The following is a 12,569-nucleotide window of genomic DNA, read 5'->3' as shown; positions in this document are numbered from 1 at the left end:
TTTTGAACTTTTCATCCACAGCAAGTTCTTAATTTATTATTAAACTCAAAGAGAATGCTCAATGAAAAAGGAATTGGATTGGTTTGTGTATTCCTTCAATTAGGGAAAGAAGAAAGTGGAATGGTGATGATGAAGATGATAGTAATTTATAGAATTTGCATGGGACTTTAAGGACTTTACACATATTCTTTCATTATGTTCTGTGCCTGTTCACTACAAGACAGTAGAATGATTATAGATCTTTGTGAAAAAAAATTCTTTTTTTTTTTTTTTTTTTGATCACACACTGGAAAGCTGAAATATTGGTTCACATACAAATAGCAAGAGTTGTAATCTGCATTTTTATCTTCACTTGAAATTTTACCCTGAGGAGTCAAGAAGTTCCATCCTGGAAGAGAAAGCTTCTTATGACCATTCCTATTACATCCTTTCCAGACCCCTCACCATATAATCTAATTTTCTTGCATCTTTTTTACAATAACATACATAAGATATATTTAAGTAATACCCACATCATAGCTTTTGGATCCCATCTCTACAATATATTAGTGGTTAGAGTTCTGGAATGTGAAGGGGAACTAGCAATCCAGAAATAACAGACAGATTCTAAAAACTTGAAATTAATTTATATTTCATAAATCAGGGGAGACAATATAATGTAAAGGAAAGTGTTTTAATGTGGAAGCCAATGCTCCTGGGTTTTAGTCCCAGATCTGTCACTGGATGATCTGGGGCAAATCATTTAATTAAATTCAACGAATATTTTTAAATTCACTTATTATGCATAAGGCAATGTAAGTGGTGCTTGGTATAAAAAATATATAATGCAAATTGCTTTTAAGGAGGTTACAGTCTAATGAGGGAAAACATATGTATTCAAATACACAAAATACAAGAGAAAAGTTGTATAACTTAAAAGATAGACCCAAGGAAAGCATTATAGAAAATTTGAGGAGCATAAGAAAATTTTAACATGAAGCAGAGAAAGGGGGTAAAAAGGCTTCATGGAGATTAATTAAGTTGACCTTTGATGGAGAATATTTGAACAAATGATGCTGGTTCTGATTCCTAATGTTAAAAGGCATGAACAAAGTTTCAGAGATGTAACAGAGAAATAGGAGAATAGGAGTACTACAAAGTGGATTTGAAACTATTTGAAGGGTCATACCTAAACAGCAATCAACAATGATTACTATTAAATAACTTGCTAAGAAGCAGCAGATCAGGATGCTGAACTAGGTTACAGAATTATACTATTGTAGCTTAGGAAACAGCTAGATTAGAGAACAGCTAGATTAATTCATATATCAATAAGAATCCTTACTATTAAAAAAATCCAAATGGTTATCCATCCTCTGCTTGAAGACTTCCAGTAAGGGAAAAATCAGTACCTCTTAATAGAGATAGTTCTACTCTCAATAGTTCTCAGTAGCTCTCAATTATGTTAGGTTTTTATTTATTTGTTTGTTTGTTTGTTTTGCTGAGGCATTTGGGATTAAATGATTTGCCCACAGTCACACAGCTAGGAAGTGTTAAGTGTCTGAGGTCATATTTGAACTCAGGTCCTCCTGATTTCAGGGCTGGTGCTCTTATCTACTACAACAACTAGCTGCCCCCAAGTTTTTAATTTTTTTGTGTAAAGCAATTGAGATTAAGTGACTTGCCCAGACTTGTCATACAATTAATAAATGTGGCCTCTGAGACATTATTTGAATTCAGGTCCTCCTCACTTGAGGGCCAGTGCTCTATCCACTGGCCCATCTAGCTGCATCCTATTATAGAGGTTTAAATTTTTTTTGTTACATTAATTCTAAATCTCTTTTTATGTAATTTCTACCAACTGCTCCCAAGCAGGAATGTCAAATCTTTATTTCATCTGATAGTCCAATGGCACCTGAAGACAGCTATTCCCCAATAAATGTTATCTCCTGAAGAAGATAAATTCTTCCTTTAATCCTCACAGGGGATGAGCACAAGGCCTTTCATCATCTTGCTAACTTTGTTGTACGCTCTTGTATTGTAAAATCACACACACACACACACACACACAGGGCAGAAAGTATCTGCTCAATGTGGGAAAAATTTCAGATTTAGTTATCTTTGTGCAGTCAGATAACTGAGTATTAAGGGCAAAGGTTGAAATTAACACCAAACTGGGAAAAGAATAAAGATGAGAAAAAGATACTGTGTGTAATTACAGCAGTTCTAATCTGACCTATTTGAATAAATTGTTGAATCTGAAAAATAGATAAAAGCAAAGACATTAACATTATTACCATTTATTAACACAATTACTACAATAAGGGGTTCAAAAGAGAAAAAAATATAGAATTACAAGTAAAATTATTTCATAAAATAACAAAAGTAATTAATTAATGAATGAAGCATTTATTAATAAAGCAATGAAGAGGAAAACAAACATGCAGAAACCTTAACATGTGATTCAATTAAGCTAGATTTTCTGATGAAAACTTATAGATAAAAGTGGAAGGAAAAATAGATATAGATAAAAATGGAACAAATAGGAAATGGAAAACCTATCAATATTTCTATGTGATATTGTCTCATTAGTGATTGTAACTAAATGTTGAGACTGATACCGGATGTTATAATGTATATGTTCTTCCTATCTTCAAAAGGAAGTGCAAATAGGACTCAAGAAAACAAATCAGGAAGACTAGTTGGATGTGACCAAAAATACTCATATGCTTATTTACAAATTCTTTATAAGAATGGTCTATGCATATCAAGGATATACAAAATGGAAGTATGAAAAGAGACAAAGCAAGCTTTCACAAACAACAGAAAATAGCAGAAAACAACTTCATTGACATAAAACTGGCAGAGGATTAGTATATCCAAGATTCTAATATATTTATTATTTGTTGAATGTTTTAAATTGGCCCATTAGTGACAAAAAGCCTTAGTGTTTCAACATTGTCTCTCCTATGTTTATGTTAAGGTGATATAAGATTCCTTGGTAGATACAACCATACAAGTAACTTTGTTCAGTGACCCCTGTTTATCAGAATCAAGATATGCAGAACAAGGTTCTATTCGATATGGTTGCTAAAAGTATTTAACATTATCGGGGAGGATGTCACATGCAAAGTCCAATTGGAAGAACTTACAGATATTAAGATTCTCTGGATGACCTCATTTTTGGATGACATTGTGCTTATTGCAATGAGTGCCAAACTACTCAGAAGACATCTTTCTAATAATCTACATAGGAAAACCCAAATGGATAATGAAACCCTGTTATTCAGATCATAGTCATGGGCATCAAATTTTGGAGAAGATATTATAGCTGGACACTGATAAGGACCTAGTGCTGAAGTAAAGGATGAAAGTGGGCTGGATTACATCTGAATAAAGACTTTTTGCAGAGCTTGCAACAATCCCAAAGTGCTCCCTTTAACTTTAGCATTTTTTTAGTGATGTCATGTATCTGTGTTTCATAAAGCAGCATAATCTCAGGATAATCAAATCACAGCTGATCCAAAGATAAATAGAAAGGCACACGCTACCTAGAATAATGAAGTCAATACTTAATATGCTTCTTTGCTTTCTTTCTTCCTTCTCTTTTTCCTTCCTTCCTTCCTCCTTCCCTTCATTTTTCCTCCTATCTACCTATCATGAGTATAAGTAATCAACAGTACATGATTAATAATATATATGAAAAGGTACCAAAGGTTGCATCAAGAACAGACATATCCAGTGAAAGAAGCAGGCCAGTTAAATACCATAACAATAATGAAAAATAAAGAACTGAAAGCATGAGCACCCCACCGGCATCTACAAAAATCTTAAAAAATGCAATCCTTCAGAGCTTCAAGTTAATTCTTATAGAATTTTTCATTCATATAGCTACCTAATTCAGGCTCTTTGACTTGTATTATCCTAAGAATCTCTGAAATCGTCTCTTTGAATCCAGTTTCTTCTCTCTAATTTGTTCTCTACATTACTAAAAAAAATCATATGCACTAAACTGTGATATTTTTCTACTCAAGAGGCTTAGGTGATTCTCTAAGGCCTGGTATGTGAAGATCTTTGCAACCTGGCTCCAACCCACTTTCCATATTTATATCCTATTATGTTTTTCTCATGAGCTCTATACACCGCTAAAACCTATGTGTTTAATTTGTACATATATTTATTCATTGACTATATGATAAATATATTATCCTTGTAAAATATGATCTCCTAGAGAATAGGGAATATACTTAGTTAGATCTTTGTATACCTGCTACTTAACAGCACCCAGAAATTGGCTCTTAGTAAATACTAAGGGGATTAAATTGGATTTAAAAATATCTAGATTTTCACAGGGTGGGAGGCCATGAATGTGCTGTCTTCTGTAGAAGTAGAGAGAGTACAAACACTGAAGAACTCATTGAACCAGCAATATCAATTGTCCTTAGCACTTAGCTATTATTTAGCCATATATATATATATATATATATATATATATATATATATATATATATATATATATATATATATATATATATATATTAGCCTTATAATTTTCTTACAATATGAAATTAAATGCTTTCTGGGTTAATAGAATTGGACTGGTAGCTCCAAAAGAGAGTAACAGTAAATTGTAGTATACTGAGTTCCATTTTATTTGGGGAGAGGGGAAAGTGAACAGAAGATTGCTGACTATGTGAATTTTAACTTTACATACCTGGTTCTCAAGTTGTCACTCACAGACTCTGTCCAGTTCCGAAGGAGGCCAAAAAGTGGTCTTTCTTCATATTGTTTGGTATACTGAGCAAGGAGTTCCCGTACCACTACCTGTGCATAGAATTCACATTTCAGAACTGGTCAGTTCTCAAATAATTTAGAAATGCTGATGTTGCTTTTGGTATTGTGCTTTGTTGCAGTATATTTATCTTTTTGAAAGTGCCTGAACATCCTTCTAGGTCTCATAAACAACAAGACATTTTCTCCTCACAGATCCTCTTCAAAATAAAAATTGTGCATTGAAGATAATCAACTTCAGTTGTTTCTATGATCCAGGAGACCCAGAAATTTAAAAAAAATTAATAAAAACCTCAGTAACTGATGCTTAATTCTGATGATTCTGAGCTCAATCTTCTCCCCCCCCCCCCATTTCTGGTACAGCCTCCCTACTGGTAGTATCAGAATACCAAGGACATGACACAGGCCTACATCAAAACCCACCCTTATATCCTGATTTTCCCTCCCTCCTTCAAATGCCATGGAAATCCCAATTTTAGGCTTTGGAAGTTTGCTCAGGCCAGAAGAATCAGCTTGGCCTTAGCCCTTGAAGAGCAAAACCATGTCAGGACTATACTAAACTTGAAGAGAAAAGCACAGCATTTAGTGCAGGGGGGAATCAGTTTCAACAACCTAAAAGTCAGACATGAGAAAGAGACCTGGACTGATGAACCATGAATTGCCCAATATGGCAGGAGACTAATTAGAGGTGAGAGAATTGGGAAGTGAATAATAAGGAAATTAGAGGGGGAAAGATTGAAAGTACCAAAGATTTCAGGAAGAAGAAAACTCAAAGACCTTGAACATAAATAAATCAACCAGAAAAAGAGTAACAAGAGAAAGAAATATGGCCTCCAGATCTAGTAAATGAGTTCAGGCATTTATGAATAAATACTGCAAAATAAATGAAAATGATTCCACACTTGATGAGCTTGATGAAACAGAGGACCCTGTGGAATTTGAGAACACGGAAGCACCACATGCTATTCCTGGGTGGTTTAAAAGAGAAATGAGACTTATGAGCACAAAATTCATGTCCTGCTCAGCAAAAATAATGAACGGAATAGAAAAGTTTGAATTTGCAATGACAGGCCTCATCAAAGAAACAAAAGAGAAAAAAAATACATTAGAAATGCAAATACACAGAAGTGAAGGACAACCTAGAAAAGAAGCAAAAAAAGAAAAGAAAATATGCTCACTATGCAAGCAAAATAGACTGAACTCAAAAACGGAACATGACAGAATAAAAACCTGAACACCAAAATGAAGGAAATACTAGAAAAGAATTGCCCAGAACATCTAAACAGAAAATGAAACTTCAATGGAAAGAAATAACAGATCACCTCCAGAAAAAAAAACCCAAGGTTGCAAACTCTAAGGCACATAGTGATCAAATTTAATAATTAAATTCAGAAACAAGTTCTTTAAGTTATGAGGAGAAAAACCTTCAAATACAAAGGAAAGTACAATTTGAAAATTAAAAGACTATTCTGTATCCACAGGAAAAGAGGAGGAAATGGAATAATATGTTTACAAAAGTTATGGAGCTCAGGAGTTCAGGCTATCCTATTCTGCATATCTGAATTTAACATTAAGGACAAAAGATGGACATTAATAATAAAGAATTTGAAATATTTTTAGAAAGAAAACCAAAACTGAAGAGGTTATTTGCTTTTCAGACACCAAAGGAAACACCAAAGGAATAAATAAATATAGCAGGCAAGGACAGTAACAGCAGCAGAATGACCAATAAAAGCTGCTTTTTAATTGCACACAGGGTGAAACAGGAGGTAGGAAAAAAATAATTTACTCACTGGTATCAAATTAAAGGCTAGCAATGCGGGGAAGGTGACTTCTGTAATCTCAGAAAGAGAACAGCCTAACAAAAAGTGAGGAGGAAAGAAGAAAGATTGAAAAGGGAGGGAAAGGAAAAAGACCTTACTTCGGATGTGGGAGGGTATTTCACTAATGAATGCTCCCAGGAGTAAAGAAAGAGAATTGGTGAAAATTGAGGAGAACCTTACACTGGATGAGATCTGAGGGATTTGGTGTTTGAAAAAAATCTACTTGTCCTGGGAAAAAGGGAATTGGAAGCATTGGAAGCAACTGGCAACTAGATAACTTGAATCCAAGGAGATTTCCAGGCAAATGTAGGGGGAAAAGGTCAACAAGAGAGAATATAGATCAAAAGTGGATTGGATAATAAGGGCATTGTGACAAAGATGCCCAGTGATGGGGTAATGTCCTCTCAGACACTTGGAATAGTTGATATTGTTCAGAAAGGAATCCACAGGGCAGGCCTTTCAAGGCAGTGGCAGTGCCTAGATTGAAGAGCCTGGAGTGACTATCTTAGAAGTTTTGATTACAAATAGAATTCACAGAGAGAGATCAAATGATTTTAGAAGTCATGAATTCAAAGAATGGGATCTGGAGTCAAGAGTAAAGATAGATAATGAAGAGAATGAGAGAAAACTTTTTTGGAAAGGAACACAAAATTAAATTTCAAAAGTAAGGAACAGGACTGGCTGAAAGGGAAAGAAAGGGAGAGGTAATATACTTGACTAAGTTTACTGAATCTATCAAAAAGAAGGGGAAGTGTGTATATACACATATACACACACAAACACATATATAAAACTAGATAAAAGCTAGAAATAAAAAAGAATTAATAAGCAAAGCCCTAAAAGGAACAAGATATCAAATGAGAAAGGGACTCAGGGGTATAGAGAAAAGAGCCAGTAGGAATAGGGCCACCTTATAAAAGATGAAAGTAACTGTATTTATAGTAGAAATGAGAACCTGAAACTAAAAAGCTTCTAGAGAGACATCATTAATGCATTTAGGATAAGAAGACTCAAATGGGAAAAAAGAAATATTTGTATCTTATTTCTGTGAAAGGAATTTGGTATCCAAGATATGTAAACCATACACACACAAGCAGGCAAACATACATATACAGACATTTATATATCTATATCTATAGGTAGATAGATAGACATAGCCATTGCTCCACAGAAAAATGGTCGAAGATATAAACAGTTCTCAAAAGTACTACAACTTATTCACAACCACATGAAAAAATGCCTACTAATAATAAGATAAATACAAATCAAAATGTTTCATTTTTTATCTTACAAATTCACAAATATTACAAATAATGTCAATAGCTGATGTTGGAGGGATTGTGGAAAGATAAACACACTAATACATTAATGGTGGAATTGTGAAATGGTCTGACCATTTTGGAAATAAATTTGGAGTACGCAAACAAAATTATTAAAATGTCTATATCCTTTGATCAGATATAGACTTTGAATCCGAGGATTTATATTGTTATGGGCCAGAACTCTGAACTTGAAACAAGGAACTAAGTCAGTAGAATTGAGGAGGCAATGTAACCATCTAGTTTATCATGGTTCAGCATGATTGATTTAATCTTACAACAAATAATGGTTTCCTAGTGATATAATGATTGGTTTATACACAATGTAGAGCATATAAACTAGGAGCTTTAGCCAGGATTTATTTGGGGAGATTCAGAAGCCAGAGAAGGCAGGTGGGAGCTCAAGCTCTCGGAACCAAGGAGAGAGACAAGACTCTAAGAAAGCTAACTGGGCCCCAGGAAAGGAGACAGGACTTAGAAAGAGACAATAAAGGATTTGGACTTTAACACCTGGCTACCCGTGTGGTGATTACTGAACTGAAAGGAAAGCTGCTCCCAGAGACCCCAAGAAAACGAACCAATAGAGAACATTACATTATACCTCAAGGAAGCCATAAGAAAATAAGATTCCACATACTTCAAAATATTTATAGCAGCACTTTTTGGTAATGGGTAAGAATTGGAAAGAAAGAGAATAGCTAAACAAATTATGGTACATAAATGTAATGGAAGGTTACTGGGCTACAAGAAATTATGTGTGTGATAAATACATAGAAGCATGGAAAGATCTATATGAACTAATGCTGAGTGAAGTAAGTAGAACCAAAAGACAAATATACACAGTAACTACAATATAAAAGGAAAAAGGCAATATAAAAGAACAACAAAAGTAAATGTAACATAATAATGAAGAGCAAATAGAACTTGAATGAAAACATGAAAAAACACCCCCAACCTATCCTTTCATGGGGTAGAAGATATACACATGTTACATACTGCATATGTTTTCTAACTTTTTCAATGTACAAGATCACTTCTACTGATTTTTTTCCTCTCCAAAAATACTCTTTGTCATATAGAATGGCTCCCTGGGAGAGGAAGGGGGAGAGATACATGGGCTACTATGGTGATGTATGTTTAAGAAACATACAATATCAATAAAAACATCTTTAAAATAAGAAAATGACAATATGTGTTACTCTCTCAGGGCCTCGTTTGCTCATTTGTAAAATGGGACAGAGTAGGTTTGTCCAGGTGATCCCTAAAGTCACTTCCTTTCTAAAAATTATTCAATTTAATTCACTTCTTAAAACAAGAGTACACATGAAATACTTTGCATCTCATTTGTTCTAAATGTTCCCTTTGGCTTAAAGAGCCACGTGCTTTTTGTGTTTTTCTGAAAAGAGTGATTTTTCCCCACTATGAGAGACAAAATATTGAAATTATTTTTCTAACCAATATTTTTTAAAATTGCTGTTTTTATATATTATTTCCTGATATAGTCTCTAAATCCATTGAATTCTACTTAAAAAAAAAAAGACAAGTAGTTAAGCAAAGGGATCACAACTGATTGTTAGGGTATGCAATACTTCATCCTTGAGCTTTTTATTGAGAAAACTGTTTTATTATTTGCCTTCTAGAAACAGTTTTCATCACAAATAAACAGGGCCTGTATAAAATACAGCAAATATATGGTTTGATGAAGAATCTTAACTTTTGCATTCAAAACTCTATCATCATCATCACCACCACTTAACCAGAAATGATTCAAGGAAACAATAATTTTGTTAAAAACGGAGTTCTGATTGAAAAATCACCCAACTCAATAATTAAAAGTTTCCTACAGAAAGTAATGTAGTACATTTTAACTAACATCTGATTCTACTAAAGTTTCTTCCTGGACAGATAGAACTACTGTGATAGATATATTCACCATGATTATGGCAGGGAGGAACAAAGGGAGGGAGAGAAAGAAGAAGGGAGAAAGGGAGGCAGAAAGGAAGGAAAGTCAGCAGACTGTCTCATACTTCTTTTAAAATGCCTTATTTAAAAAAAAAAACTTTATTAAATTGCTTAAGACTTTTATTATAACTTCTCTGTTCTTAAAAATGGGAGTTTTTATTCATGTCTATTAGCAGTTTCTCTCTATCTGCCTCGTCACACTAATCCTAAAGACAATAAATTCTTGCCATCAGTGTTCTCATGGAACCCAAAAGACCACTAGGTCTTACCTTCAGCTGAACTCCCCTACATGTGCTATCTCTCCAGTCAAAATATGAGTTCTTTAAGAATAGAAACTGCCAAACTAGGCAATGACCCACACTTAACGCCATACACCAAGATAAGGTCAAAATGGGTTCATGACCTAGGCATAAAGAATGAGATTATAAATAAATTAGAGGAACATAGGATAGCTAACCTCTCAGACCTGTAGAAGAGGAATGAATATATGACCAAATAAGAACTAGAGATCATTATTTGATCACAAAGTAGAAAATTTTGATTATATCAAATTCAAAAGTTTTTGTACAAACAAAACTAATGCAGACAAGATTAGAAGGGAAACAATAAACTGGGAAAACATTTTTACAGTCATAAAGTTCTGATAAAGGCCTCATTTCTAAAATATGTAGAGAATTGACTCTAATTTATAAGAAATCAAGCCCTTCTCCAACTGATAAATGGTCAAAGGACATGAACAGACAATTCTCAGACGAAGAAATTGAAACTATTTCTAGCCATATGAAAAGATGCTCCAAGTCATTATTAACCAGAGAAATGCAAATTAAAACAATTCTGACATACCACTAAACACCTGTAAGATTGGCTAGAATGACAGGGAAAGATAATGTGCAATGTTGGAGGGGATGTGGGGAAACTGGGACACTGATTCATTGTTGGTGAAATTGTGAATACATCCATCCATTCTGGAGAATGAGTTGGAACTATGCTCAAAAAATTACCAAAATGTGCATACCCTTTGATCCAGCAGTAGTACTACTACTGGGCTTATATCCCAAAGAGATCTTAAAGAAGGGAAAGGGACCTGTATGTGCAAGAATGTTTGTGGCAGCCCTCTTTGTAGTGGCCAAAAACTGGAAACTGAGTGGATGCCCATCAGTTGGAGAATGGCTGAATAAATTGTGGTATATGAATATTATGGAATATTATTGTTCTGTAAGAAATGACCAGCAGGATGATTTCAGAAAGGCCTGGAGAGACTTACATAAAGTGATGCTGAGTGAAATGAGCAGGACCAGGAGATCATTGTATACTTCAACAACAATACTATGATTATCAATTCTGATGGACGAAGCCCTCTTCAACAATGAGATGAACCAAATCAGATCCAATAGAGCAGTAATGAATTGAATCAGCTACACCCAGTGAAAGTACTCTGGGAGATGACTATGAACCACTACATAGAATTCCCAATCCCTCTAATTTTTGTCTGCCTGCATTTTGGATTTCCTTCACAGGCTAATTGTACACTATTTCAAAGTCTGATTCTTTTTGTACATATATTATATTTAATTTATACTTTAACATGTATTGGTCAACCTGCCATCTGAGGGAAGGGGTGTGGGGAAGGAGGGGAAAAATTGGAACAAAAGGTTTGGCAATTGTCAATGCTGTAAAATTACCCATGCATAAAACTGCCTTATAATAATTTGTATTTCTAGCACCTCTGCAACACTGTGTGCTTGTCACATAGTAAGCATTTTGTGGGAAGAAAGATAGGCCACCTTCCTTCCCCATTTCTCATTTCTCTCCTCTTTTTCAGTTTGGATCTCCCATTTAGTCAGTCTGTGAATAAACCTTCATTAAATCTCCACTATGTGCTAAATTGGTGAGGAGGTCATTTGGCTGGCAAGCATGCCTTCTGATGATTAAGCAAATTACTATTCCAAATATTACCAACAACCACTACTCAGTCTTCTCTGCCTTGCCATTTGTTTGCCTTCTTCCAGTTTCTTCTCCTTCCTCTTGCCAATGCTATTTCTGTTCTTACTTAATAATTTAATTAGAAGGAAAGTTTTATGTTTTAAAATTTAGTAATCCAACAGCCAAGTTCATAAGTCTCAGAGGCAAATTTTAGCATGGGGTCAGGAAAATATATGTCATAACCATTTAGAACAATACAAGGGGAAAATGAACAGATACATAAGATAGTGAGCTCTCATAAGGGAAGATCTTCAAATAGGAGCCAATGAAATCTGTAAAGAATGTTTTAGAGGTTCTTAGTCAGGTATGTGTATTCTGAGGGGAATTCCAAACGTGAAATCTTCCCACAATGAAATAAATGACTTTGTAATTATAATATACATATTGGTGTGTATATTGCTTTCCCCCCACATTGAAAAAAAACTCCTTGAAGGGAGGACATATATCATTTTTTGGTCTTTTTTCCACAGCACCTAAATCCAATAGGTCTTTAATAAATATTTGTAGAATGAATGAATGACTTAGTGATTCAAAGTTACCAAACTTTGTAAGTTACCAAATTTGTGAATCACAATTTTAGTCTTCTTGTGTCTTTGCTTGTCCTTCTCTTTTATATTACAATCCATCCCCACAGTATTATTTGTGATATTGCATTTTAATTTGCATTACCCCACAGAGTATTCACATTGACCAAAAGATATTTCCATGGAAA

The 12,569-nt window shown here is 34.3% G+C and overlaps 1 protein-coding gene across 4 annotated transcripts in view; it reads right to left on the bottom strand.

Annotated features, from left to right (window-relative positions):
• The window catches only part of ACOXL (acyl-CoA oxidase like), a 508,474-nt gene that overhangs the window by 154,451 nt on the left and 341,454 nt on the right, over positions 1 to 12,569 (bottom strand). For all 4 annotated transcript variants that reach the window (XR_012486063.1, XM_074287671.1, XM_074287673.1 and 1 more), the window contains exon 14: positions 4,694 to 4,803. Coding sequence is in view for 3 of the 4 variants with exons in the window: in XM_074287671.1 (XP_074143772.1) it covers positions 4,694 to 4,803 (110 nt within the window). In the remaining variant the exon portion in view is untranslated. The remainder of the gene's footprint in view (positions 1 to 4,693; positions 4,804 to 12,569) is intronic.

Source organism: Sminthopsis crassicaudata, chromosome 2 (genome assembly GCF_048593235.1).
Source record: "Sminthopsis crassicaudata isolate SCR6 chromosome 2, ASM4859323v1, whole genome shotgun sequence".
NCBI classification, from domain to species: Eukaryota; Metazoa; Chordata; class Mammalia; order Dasyuromorphia; family Dasyuridae; genus Sminthopsis; species Sminthopsis crassicaudata.
This window is presented reverse-complemented; position numbering and strand designations above follow the sequence as displayed.